At 35.5% G+C, this 12,776-nt stretch overlaps 1 protein-coding gene across 3 annotated transcripts in view; it reads left to right on the top strand.

Annotated features, from left to right (window-relative positions):
- Positions 1-12,776, top strand: part of LOC126248998 (protein Daple) — a 206,665-nt gene that overhangs the window by 153,801 nt on the left and 40,088 nt on the right. For 2 of the 3 annotated variants that reach the window (XM_049950577.1, XM_049950576.1), the window contains 4 exons: positions 1,245-1,390; positions 4,817-4,909; positions 7,402-7,474; positions 12,112-12,244. In XM_049950577.1, the coding sequence (XP_049806534.1) occupies positions 1,245-1,390; positions 4,817-4,909; positions 7,402-7,474; positions 12,112-12,244 (445 nt within the window). Of the gene's footprint in view, positions 1-1,244; positions 1,395-4,816; positions 4,910-7,401; positions 7,475-12,111; positions 12,245-12,776 lie in introns of those variants that run through there. The other variant, XR_007545582.1, reaches the window with a different exon arrangement.

The raw sequence follows: 12,776 nt of genomic DNA, 5'->3' as shown, positions 1-12,776 counted from the left end.
CATTTTCACTTTCCTATGTTACTGAGTGTCTATTCTTAAAATGCCCAAATGTTAGTAACAGCCAAGAAATAAGTAGTCATCAGTGCTGCCAGTATGAGATGTTATCTGTGTAAACAACTCTTAAACCTATGTCTGTGTTTAAAAGAGTGGAGTAACGACTGCTCTTGTGCACAAAGAATTATTCCAGAGACAGTTATGTTGGTACATTGTAATACGGCAGTGGTACTCATTACGTTTCAATATTGTCACCCCTAAGTTTCAAACTGTCCCCTCCCCCTCCCCCATCCCCCCATCTTTATCAAGTCCATGCAGCCATTTTATGAGGCACAGTGCTGTGTCTGTTTGTTGCAAATCACATACCAAGGAGACCATTCTTCACTGATCTAAAATGGTGTGGTTGCAAAGTCTGGGATCCAAATTAAGGAGTGCAGTACCTCCCAAATGATATACTAAAATAATTTGTGTGCACTATTGGCTGAAGATTATCACACGTTTGTGTGAGTGACATGATGCTTATTGATAAAAATGGAGTGGGTGGTGGAGAATAGTTTTCCCCACAGTTAATTAGGCTGGCACTGGTCTTTAAGCTGTGTTTGTTGAACAGCAGTTTCCTTATTTTCAATGAGGTGTTCTGTGTGTTGCCTTGCTTGCAATCACAAAGTGACCAGCAAAAAAAAATACCCTTCCAAAAACTGATTGGAAAGCCATAAATCTCTTTCTGGAGGGGCAATTTACTGAATATACGTGACTGAAAATGTATATATATTTCACCACTACACAGTTAAAACAGAGAGAAAATTTACCTATTTGTTTTATTTCAATTGATTACACAAGAAGTTGCCACAAGTTTTAACTATATATAATTTTCTGCCAGTAGAGCGCCCCCCCCCCCCCCTATTTTTTTTTTAAAGTACTGTTTGCTTTATCAAATTATGATAACTTATTGACTTTCATTTGCACTTGCTGAATAAATCATTGTGTGTGCAGTAATGTCTTTTATATATGCTGCTCTTCATTATGCCTTATAATAGTTGTTAGGGTGTTAGCACTTTCTTCTATGCGATCTAGTGTGAAAGCATTCCACAGTTTGCTACTATAGTTTCATATAAGACTGTCTGATTATATACTTGTTCACATTTATCAGCTAGCTCAATGAGCATCCTCTACTGACAAAATGTAGTATTGTCATCAGATCATTGTCATTATCAGTGGCATTAATAATTCTCTTATTTTTTACTTTTCAGTTGTTACAACAAATGAATGCCAGTTTGGAAGATGATCGCCGTGCTCTCATGGAAAATGTTTCTCATATGTTTAGTCAGTATCATGAACTTTTAACGCTTTCTCTTGAAGATAAGGAACACTATCATCAAGAGGAAAAGATATTCACGTTGGTATTACAACAGTTTTTTGCCATGTTATTGTCCATGTTTGTTTTAGTTCATACAAATTTCTTAAAAGTGAAATGAGATTTATTTTTAAATTTTTATATTAACTATGTCAATTTTGAATGATAGATTTTCACCAAGAAAGAAAAAAAAAATTACTGTATGGTTGACAGCTATATTTAGGAAAAAAGTTATAGTGGCATAAAGGCTAGCCAGTACTTTTAAGGTGCACAATTCTTGTACTACCAATGGAAACACATCAAGTAGAAAGTAATATTGCTTGCATACCGAACTGTCAGCAATCTTAACCCGCACATTGACGTACCATCCCCCTTTCCAAGCATCCTGAACCAATCTCTGCTGGCCAGACTTCCTGTCTGTTTGTAATTGTAACATGGTTGTCAACTGTGTTTTCCAACATTGACACATGTAATCTAAGAGTCAATAGTTCCTTCTTCAGAAATAGTAGGATTAAATGTAGTAAAGGGAATGTGTGTGAAATTTGTAAGGGAACTGTCCTTTGATTTCATTGCCCTGTATTTGATGATGACCTTACCTCACTTATGGATCTGATTGTTTTGCTTGATACTTTTGCCTATTCTCCTGATCTCCTTAAGGCAGAGAGAATAGTGCAGTAGTTGTGCTAACTGCCTTATTAGTGCATTTGCCTCTCACAGTGTCTTAAACCATATGGAAACTCTTTCCTAGTGATCCAGTACACTCCTAATAGGTTGCTGCTGCTACCAATACCACTATCATTTTTACTGCTGTTTTATTTTATTTTATTTTTTTACCTCAGCTCACATATTACCTTATGCCTTTCATGTATGTTTGCGGGTTTATTTTCACTGTTACCTCTAAACTTACTCTGATGTAAATGATAATTTGCTGATGTTCAGCACCATTATCAGGCAGGTAACATCCCCGCCCTCATTGTCTTGTATATGACCATTAAATCTGTGGATGTTTGGGTAGGTGGACTTGAAAAATGCTTGAGACATGTCTCTAAGACCTCTGCCCGAAAAAAATTTTCATTAAATGAGCAATAAAACTATTATCAGGTAGTGCTGAATTTGGTTACACAGAATGAATAAGAAAGTATTAATTATGATACTGGTCTTTATTTTACCTTCATACAAAATGAAACATCTAAATTATGTTATAATTTTCCTGAGACTGAATAAAGAAAATCTCTTTAATTTTATCGAGTCCATGCCAGAAATTTTGCTCACAACACACCATACTGGAGAAAATTCTTTTGGAAGCATGGGTTGTTGACACTCTTCTCCAAGTGAAGACACATTTGTTGCCCTAGTTCTTGACCAAAATTCTTCTTTTATTAGATCTGTCCTTGTAGTTGCAGTGAAAATAAGCATGAGGCATCTATTGCTGCTACATCCATTATGTTTGTTCATAGGACAAAGTACATCAATTTGACTGCCTTCTGCAAATGATCAAAGGATTTAGTTTTATTGTAGAATAAAGCTTATATTCAGCTTCCTTTTTAGGTCCTTCATCTACTGTGGCACTGTGGTGCAGAGAACTTAGCAATATGACACTTTTGTCCTATTAGGCCCCATCACTTACAATTGTCAAATTGTTTTTGAAACCAGATGATGATGATAAAGCTTCTCTGTACTTGACAGTCTTCATTTATGATGGAAATTCCTGTTTGTTTTGTACCAAAGATTTCACTGCTGTAATCTTATCCTGCAGTAGTTCTTCGACTGAACATTGGGAAGGAAAAAATCCATTGTAATATTTATTGAGGCACCTCTCGCTGTCTTTACTGTAGTAGATACAACACTGATTTTCTGGCATATGCAAAACCCAAAATATTTTTATTCTACTTTTCTGTGGTTTGCTGGGAATATACAAAACAAAGAACTTTTGAAGGTGACAAGATGTTCATCTTAGTTAAAGTTTCATTGGGGTGCATCCTTAGACAACAGATTTCAATGAAAAGTTCACAAACGTAGTGAAATGGTGCAATGTTTTTACTCTTGCTCTTTGCCTCTCTGGTCCATTTGTCTTCAAATCTCAGGGTCCTTCATACATTTTCAAATCTGTTAACTGAAAATGTGGTCAAATAAATGGAGTTGGCAAGGCTATCATGAAATAGCTCTCCGATAGCACATACTAGCTTCTGGCAACATCATCATAATCAAGAATCGAAGAAATGCACCCGTTTCCTCAGAGGTAACATTATGCCAATTTTTTTCCTTGATACTATCAATGCACATACCTTCTGAATTAATACAGTGCCAATCTCTTGTAACATTCTTTGTGATATAAAATAATCCTATCCAAAATGGAGAGAGTTCCACTATCTCTCACTGGATGAAGCAGGTGGAATTTTCATGATATCGTATTCTTAAATTTCGCTCAATGGTGGTGGTGTTTTACTCCACCAACTTCCATCATGCGCAATAAGGAAATAAGCGCTTCTGTAGTTGTATTATCTAATTTTCACTGGTTTCTTCACTTGCCACATCAAAATTCATACGTTTATCATACTACAGACCATTAGCGTCTGAATTCTGCTAGCTTGCTGATCAGAGAGAGAGCTACATCTCCAAGCTATTCAGAAATAGTTGATTCAAAATTTCATCCTTGTGCTGACTCTAGATGACGATCTTTTATCTGTTTTGGGTGATTAGTATTTATACTGTAAGCAGGAGAAAAGAATCTTATATGATCATTCTGGCTATGAAATTGAACTAATGCAGTCTGAAAGTGTTTTGTCATAGAAAAACACATTTACCTTCAAAATAAGACTTGGATGTAAGTGTCATAATAATTTTGGCATATCAGCGAAGAATATAACAGTGCTGCTTTGCTAATTGTTGTCAGTAATCTTGCCAACAGAACGCACCATTCCAGTCATTGATAAATAAGCTATTGGAAAGACTCTGTCATACCTTACACTTGTGGGATCAGAAAATTATTAAAATAAAATCATTAATTTAATTTGTACCAAAATAAGGCTTTTCCCAAAGAAAGTCAATTGTATTCCCAAGGTTTGCACAGAATACAAACTAAAATAAACTTTTTAAGACAGTTTATTGAGAAAAAGAGAAGATTTCTAGGTCCAAAAGACTCCTGTTATGCGTCCAATGGTAAATTTGTTAATGTCGTGTAATCACTTGCCCTTTCCCTCTGTTATTGAACTTGATGGAAGTTCTACATGTGTGTGCCAACCTGATAATAGTCTTCAGTAAATTCTGGTGATGATAACTATTTTATCTGCCTTAAGTAATATCAGAAATAATGTTGATATATGTTAATCTTGCAGTTCTTTAGTTAATATTTAACTGAGATATTGATCACTTCCAGTAGTTTATGAATAATACTTCATTGAGATATAGGTGACTGGTTCTGAATTATTATTGTTCTATCTCAAGATAAGTGTTATTTACTGCCCACAGTGATAAGTTCAACAACCTCTGCAGACAGAAAGAAAAACTGGAAGAAAAGATTATGGACCACTACCGGAAACTAGATAGCTGTTCTTCCAAGAAGTGTGTAACATTTCTTACCACAAGCAAATATAACTTATTAATTTTTGTGCATGCTATTTTTATTTACTTACGTAAAATGTCTTAAAGTAATGTTAGTTCCTTTGAGTCACCATGTTTCCTTTCTGAAGCAAATTGCACTGCTGGCCATTAAAACAGCAGCACCAGGAAGGATAGCAAATAATGAAATTTTACTTACTTTGTGTATACTGTATAGCAGGAAGAACACACATTTAAACTTGTAGGTGATTTGGGAGTATACAGGATGTGAAATTTAGTACACAGAGCTGTTATCTCTGGTAGCAACAGTAGCTCTAACACAGCTGGACATCAAGTTGAAATGGGCTCAGATGACAGATATAGGTACTTCATTCCGTGCTACTTCGTCTCTATGCTGGGGTTGATAAGTCATTGTGCCTGGTGAGTTGTGGTATGGCAGTCTCACAGCAATCTATGGCAAGGGGGGGGGGGGGGGGGGTGAGTGTTGAACACCCTCAGTGTAATGTTAGGTAAGAACTGCAAAGGTAATGTGCAGTATAGCTTCATCTTGTTATAAGATATGTCACGGAGACCTCAAAGTAGGGCCCTGGCTCCAAGCTAAACCAATTAGAAATGTAATGACTGCAGTCTTAAGTTACCAGCTATGAGAGCCCGAGTTGATTTTGTTGTGAATTCAGTGGCATCCCATACCGTCATGCCATGTCTTGAGCCCATATTACAATGGTGAATACAATCTGGCAGCACTGGTTCTCTTCAGAGCTTCCACATATGTGTACGTCTATCATGATCTGTATGCATAACTGGGACTTGTCTGAAATCTTGATACAGTCCTGCTCCTGCATGCAGTGTTGTTGTTGTTTTTGAGTGTATCACTGTCTCACTGCAGCCCTCTCTGTTGCTGTGTCAAAGACAAAAACAACAGTGGTCACCATGGTGCTCCAGGTGTCACCTCACTGCCCATGTGGAAACTTGTCCTGCTACAAAAAAGCCCATTTCCTGAGTCTAGGTACATGAGGTGGGTGTACGATCATGCAGAGCCGAGCAAACAATTTGCCTGTCCTCTTGGACACTAGTCATGTGGTTCTTTGAGGTCCTGTGTGGTATTTAGTATGGTCCTCCTGAAACCATCAATTCCATATTTGCATGACAGATGAGAGATCATGACCAAAGCGAGCAGCAGTGCCACAAAATGATTTAATGTAGTGTCACTTGTCAGCAATCCTGCTGCTCCAGACAATCTCCTTCTTACGTGAAGCATAACATGGTCTTCTCACAAACAAACAACATTCAGATGTGATTTCTGAATAAGAAGCCTGTTGCAAAATTGTTCCTTATGTATGGAATGTAGATGACGTTACTCCTATTTGCTTTGTGCAGTTGAGCTGAAATGCTAATCATTTGCATCTCCAAGCATACTAATTTGACAGTTGTTGCATGCTGCGTTCATGATGTCACAGTTTTAATGGCCAGTAGTGTAAATTGGTCATGCCTGTGTATGTGCATTAGTCTCTCTCTCTCTCTCTCTCTCTCTCTCTCTCTCTCTCTCTCTGTTATTATTTATCCTCTCTGTGATGGCTATCCTATTTAATGGCATAATTCTTATTTATCTGGATTCTCAGTGGCACATATGTACATTATCAATATCATGTGAGAATCCAGTTGCATTTGTGTGTTACAATTCTTCTCAGATAATAGTTTGTAGAAGCTTTTATTACTGTGAATCTTGGATGTTTTACTGCTGGAGTAAAGCAGAAATTTTCAAAACAGCCCTATAACAAACCACTACTACCAAGATATTGTGTTGGACATGTCTTTGATACTGCCAGGTTTTTAGCCTGTCTGCTTCATGTATAGCTGAAGATTAGTGCTATGCTCTCCTTGACCTTATTAAACTTCAACATACAAGTATTGTGAGGGATTAATAAATCACCTAAAAGACTGCCAAAAGCATTCTCTATTGAGCTTTATTGTATTATTTATTTCTTTGTAGCCCTAGAAAAATAGAACTCTTTCTAGATAGTAACTGCTTTTTGCAGATTATTAGGAAGTGTTACCTATTCAGTGTTATTAATAAATTAAATTAATAAATATTTAATTATAGTATGAGCTGTTGTTTCTGCAAAATATGTATTCAGTAAAAAATAGTGTACATATAATATTACATTTCTGTATGCAGTTGGTCTTTCACAGTTCAGTTTTAAAGAAATCTTTGAAATCTTTGCAGAAACAATTGCCTGCACAATGTTTAAATTCTCATACATTTTTTCCCATTGAATGTTTTGCAGAATATTGGATAGATTATAGCCGAGGCAAGAATAATTATCACTCTTCTGATGAATTTGTTTTTCTAATTCACACTGTTCACTCATTTTCTTACAAAGAAAATCATACATATCCTGCTAGTATATCATTCTGAGATCTCAAACAAAAAATGTCTTTTTTATGAGTTAAATAAGATATGCTTAATGAAAAGAACAAATTTGTTGGTGTTACAGGAAAGGTTTTGGGGCAACATTAGTAAAACGAGTCAAGAAAGCAGGATCTGATTTAATCAGTAAAGTCCCACGGGTATGTCTTTCTTTGTTTACTTTGTAAATTTATCATTGATTATAATTTTATAATCTTAAAGTAAGTAGGTAATGTTTCTAGACAACATTTCAGCATTAGAAGGAGTGAAGAAGTGCAATGATGCCTGTCGTACCTCCCCAGAACTCTGCTCACTAGTTGACTAACAGTTGTTGTCACAGTTTATTCATACTTTTGACTAAGAACAGTCTATTTATGTCCAAACATGTGAAAACAAAATAAAAGGAAACTGTGACACACTTAGAAGCTTTATCCAGTTGCTCCTTTGCATTATCCCTCTTTCTTAGGGATTGAATACACATAATACGCTATTGGGTTCATAGGTGATACCATCATGTTGGTCAATGGTAGCCATGCAGAAATTGAAAATATCCATCGAAAACTCAACCAACAGCACCCTAAAATTAAATTCACAGTGGAAATTGAGAAAGACACTATCATTAACTATTTTGCTCTCCCAATTGACAAAGATAATAATTGCCACACACTTGGTAGCTACAGAACTAATAACACTTCCGGCATTATTATAAATACCAATTCCTGTCTTCCAGTGGCTCATAAACTAGCGTTTTTCCATTCAGTGATTAATAGGTTAAATAACCTACCATTAGAAAAGCCAGCAATTCGAAAAGAACTTCACACACTTTGTTATATAGCCTATACCAATTATTTTTACCCCGACATAATCACAAAATTATACTACAAATGTAAAACACGAAAACAGAACATAATACATAGTGAATCTCCAACAGAATTAATGCACTTTTTAAGATTAGATTAGATTTACTTTCATTCCAATTGATCTGTGGTGAGGAGGTCCTCCAGGATGTAGAACAGGTCAGAAAAACAACAATACATGACAAATATTTACAACTCAAACAAATAAGCTAATGTACCATTCCACAGGTCCCAAGTGGAATGATCATCATTTTTTTAATGAACACTATATGAAAGAATCATTTTACAAATACTAATGCACTGAATTTAAAATAAAAAAGTTTTATTTATTTATTTATTTATAAGGTAATAAATGTGTAATACAACTACTATAATACTTATTTACAGTGAACACATTACTACACTGAAATGGTGCTGAAGTTAGATTATACTTACACACACACACACACACACACACACACACACACACACACACTTATTTACAGTGAACACATTACTGCACTGAAATTGTGCAGAAGTTATTTTGTACTTATATGTATACACACACAAATCAGTTGATTCTACTGAGAAATTCATCAATGGAGTAGAAGCAGTTGGCCACCAATAAATCCTTTAGGCTTTTCTTAAACTGAATTTCATTGGTTGTTAAGCTTTTTATAGCTGCTGGCAAGTTATTGAAAATGTGTGTTCCTGAATAATGCACACCTTTTTGTACAAGACTAAGTGACTTTAAATCCTTGTGCAGATTATTTGTATTTCTAGTATTGATTCCATGAATTGAGCTATTGGTTTGAAAAAGTGATATATTTTTAATGACAAATTTCATTAAAGAATAAGTATATTGGGAAGCAGTAGTTAGTATCCCAAGTTCCCTAAACAGGCTTCTGCAGGATGTTCTGAGTTCACACTACATATAACTCTTACTGCACCTTTTTGTGCCCGGAAAACTTTAGCTTGACTGGATGAATTACCCCAAAAAATAATCCCATATGACATTATGGAATGAAAGTAAGCATAGTATGCCAGCTTTTTCATTTTTATATCTCCTATGTCTGACACAATTTGCATTGCAGATAGAGATTTGTTAAGACGCTTCAGCAGTTCTGTGGTGTGCTTTTCCCAGTTGAATTTATTATCAAGCTGTAATCCCAAGAATTTAACACTGTCTACTTCTTCTATCTGCTTGTCATCATATGTTAGGCGTGTACTCGTGGGACACCCCTTATGAGTTCTGAACTGCATGTAGTGTGTTTTTTCAAAGTTAAGTGAAAAGGAATTGGCTAGGAACCAGTGATTAATGTCCACAAATATTTTATTAGCTGATCTTTCTAAGACTTCACTTGATTTGCTATTTATTGCAGTGTTTGTATCATCGGCAAACAAAACAAACTTGGCATACTGATTAAAGGTCATTGATATACACAATAAAAAGTAAGGGCCCTAAAATGGGACCCCACATGTAATTAGTTCCCAGTTGGATGATGCCTGATAGCTTGATACATGTCTCTTTCCTAATAACACCCTTTGTTTCCTGCCAGAGATATAAGATTTGAAACCATTTTGCAGCATTTCCTGTTACACTATAATATTCTAATTTACTTAAAAGGATATTGTGATTTACACAGTCAAATGCCTTTGACAGATCACAAAATATACCAGTTGCCTGTAGTTTTTTATCTGATGAATTAAGCACATTTTCACAGTAAGTGTAGATAGCCTTCTCAATATCAGAACCCTTTAGAAATCCGAACTGTGACTTTGACAGTATGTTATTTGAGATAAGATGGTTATAAAGCCGATTGTACATTACTTTTTCTAAAATTTTTGAGAATGCTGGCAAAAGTGAAATTGGACGGAAATTTGATGCTATTTCTTTATCTCCCTTCTTAAACAGTGGCTTAACTTCAGCATATTTTAACCATTCAGGAAATATTCCACTGATAAACGACTGGTTACACAGATAGCTTAATATGTTACTTAACTCAGAATCGCATTCTTTAATTAGCTTTGTTGATATTTCATCATACCCACTAGATGTTTTTGATTTTAAAGTTTTTATGATGGACATTATTTCTGCTGGGGTAATGAGGATCAAATTCATATCATGGAAGTTACTTGAAATGTCTGGTCTGAGGTATTCCATACCAGCATCTACAGAACCTGACAACTCCATCTATTCAGTAACAGTTACGAAATGTTTCTTAAAAAGTTCTGCAACACTATACACATCTGTCACCAATGTATCATTTACTCTTAATGCTATATGTCCCTCTTCATGTCTGGTTCTACCGGTCTCCTCCTTCACTATATCCCATATTGTCTTTATTTTGTTATCTGATCTAACTATCTTTTCCTTGTAATATATTTGCTTTGATGTCCGTATTACAGTCTTTAATATTTTGCAGTATTTCTTGTAATGTGCTATAGCATCAACATCGGAACTGTTTCGGATTGACAGATACAGTTTTCTTTTTGTTTTACAAGATACCCCTATTCCTTGAGTAATCCATGGCTTCTTTGTAGACTTTGCTCTAACCTTGGTAAGTTTTTGGGGAAAACAGTTTGAATGTGAGATATAAAGAATGCATTAGAGAGAATGAATGTAATCAGTCAAGCTTCTTTCTACACTTGAAAAATCAAAAGCACACTGTTGATATGATCGAAAATGCACTACAGATTCTGCACAGAATACCAAAGTGATTTGCAATGAACATTCTTGAAGAATTTGAAATCTTCTGTACTGGAGAAAATACCCACAAGAAATGTTAAACGAACCTACAGAATTTAGACACAAGTACTACCTCAAAAACTTTATTGAACTTTAAGTACACCAAAATGTATATCTTGGAAGTAACATATGCAACAACCAAAGACAGTTGTAACAAGTTTAAGTTAATAAAATAATATCACTGTTCATCTCCACACTCTTTATAAACGTACAGCGTTGTAAGAGCGGAACTATCGAACTGCTGTCATGTCATGATTAACATTTTAATTTCAACATCTTGACATCACTTACCATTTTATTAAAGCAGTGACAGTTATAAAACAGTCCACTAACAATGTAAATGGATGTCACATCAATCTAGACATGAGTACAATACAGCTACGTTAATGTGAATGGCATTGGCTACATTAATGTGAATGACATTGGCATCCATACCTGCTCTCACCAAAATTGTGATTGCAGGCACTTGAAAATGGCAATAAAGCCGAAGCAGTCTATTGTAAATAAAGATCACTTATTATAAGGAGCTATTTGGTGCATCTACTCTGATAATCATGTCTTTATCAGACATATGTTGTGCTGCTGGCCCTAAAGAAGAAATATTCTTTTATTATTACTTTGAGCTGTATTTACCAGTGTTGGATAATTTCTTGGTCACTGATTATGTTGCATGCTCATTTGGCTCAACAGCTCTCCAGTTATGTGCCTCATTTGTTTCTAGAGCTTGCAGACCCCAGACATGAGAAATAACTGTGCATTTCTAGGCTTGAACAACCACAGAATTGCATTTTGTGTGCGTGCGTGCGTGCGTGCGTGTGTGTGTGTGTGTGTGTGTGTGTGTGTGTGTGTGCAATATAGAGATAGAGAGAGACTACAGCTTAAAATAAATTTTTAAATACATAGAGAAACAGTCGGTGTTACCTATTCTTTAAATGCAAATGTTTTATGTTAGACTTTATCATGACTGTTGTGAATATCAATTGAAACTACAAGTTTACTGTAACCAGTCACAATTTATAGTTTCAGGTGTTACCTGTACTTCTTAAGTTGCAATAAATTTATGCAGCCTTGGGACGTGTGAATTGAAAATGATTGGTATCGAGGGCAGAGAGGATGGGGGGTGTAAAGAACGTGTATTAGTATAGTGAGATTTTTTTGCTCAATATTGCTGTGTTAATTATATCTTCATTTTTAAATATCTTTATTTTTACAGTCGCGCCAATCCTGGCATGAGGATAGCCAACAGACAGAAAGTCAGGGGAGAAGCTCAGTAGGTCCTGAATCATCAGAAGGTGGTAATGATTCAGATGTCAGTACAGATGACATGCAGTCTCAAAGAACACCTCGTAAGTCTTCAGTTCATTCTTACTTCTTCTCACACAGCCTCCATTCCTCATTGCTTAAAGACACACAATACTGTCTCGCTGTTTCTTAGACATTTAGTATTGCATTGTGTGACTAATTATAATGTGATGCTACATATGGTATGTGTGTTCAGCAGAATGCAGAGCATAATTTTTTAAATAACTTTTGATTTTAAATGATATATATGGTTTTCTACAGCATAATTTTTGTTTCATGTTAACTCTTTGTGATTTTTGTCAGTATTATGTTGTCTGTTCTGAGGATAATCTTACCATGTCTGTGCATTTGACGAGCCACAAATTTCTCCTTGATCAATGTGGAGTTCGTCAGCTTGGGGGCAATGAGTTTCAGTGGTCTTCTGTAATTTTATACCCTATTTGTGCTTCAGTGGCCATCATATAGCACAGCAATAGACAATTGTGTGTCACAGGGTGCAGACTGTGAGGATAGTGTGAACGTCAGTTAAAAGAAATCTCAGCCTCAAGATCATTATAGTTGCCAATGAGGTGAATA

The sequence above is a fragment of the Schistocerca nitens genome, chromosome 3 (assembly GCF_023898315.1).
Source record: "Schistocerca nitens isolate TAMUIC-IGC-003100 chromosome 3, iqSchNite1.1, whole genome shotgun sequence".
NCBI lineage: Eukaryota > Metazoa > Arthropoda > Insecta > Orthoptera > Acrididae > Schistocerca > Schistocerca nitens.
This window is presented reverse-complemented; position numbering and strand designations above follow the sequence as displayed.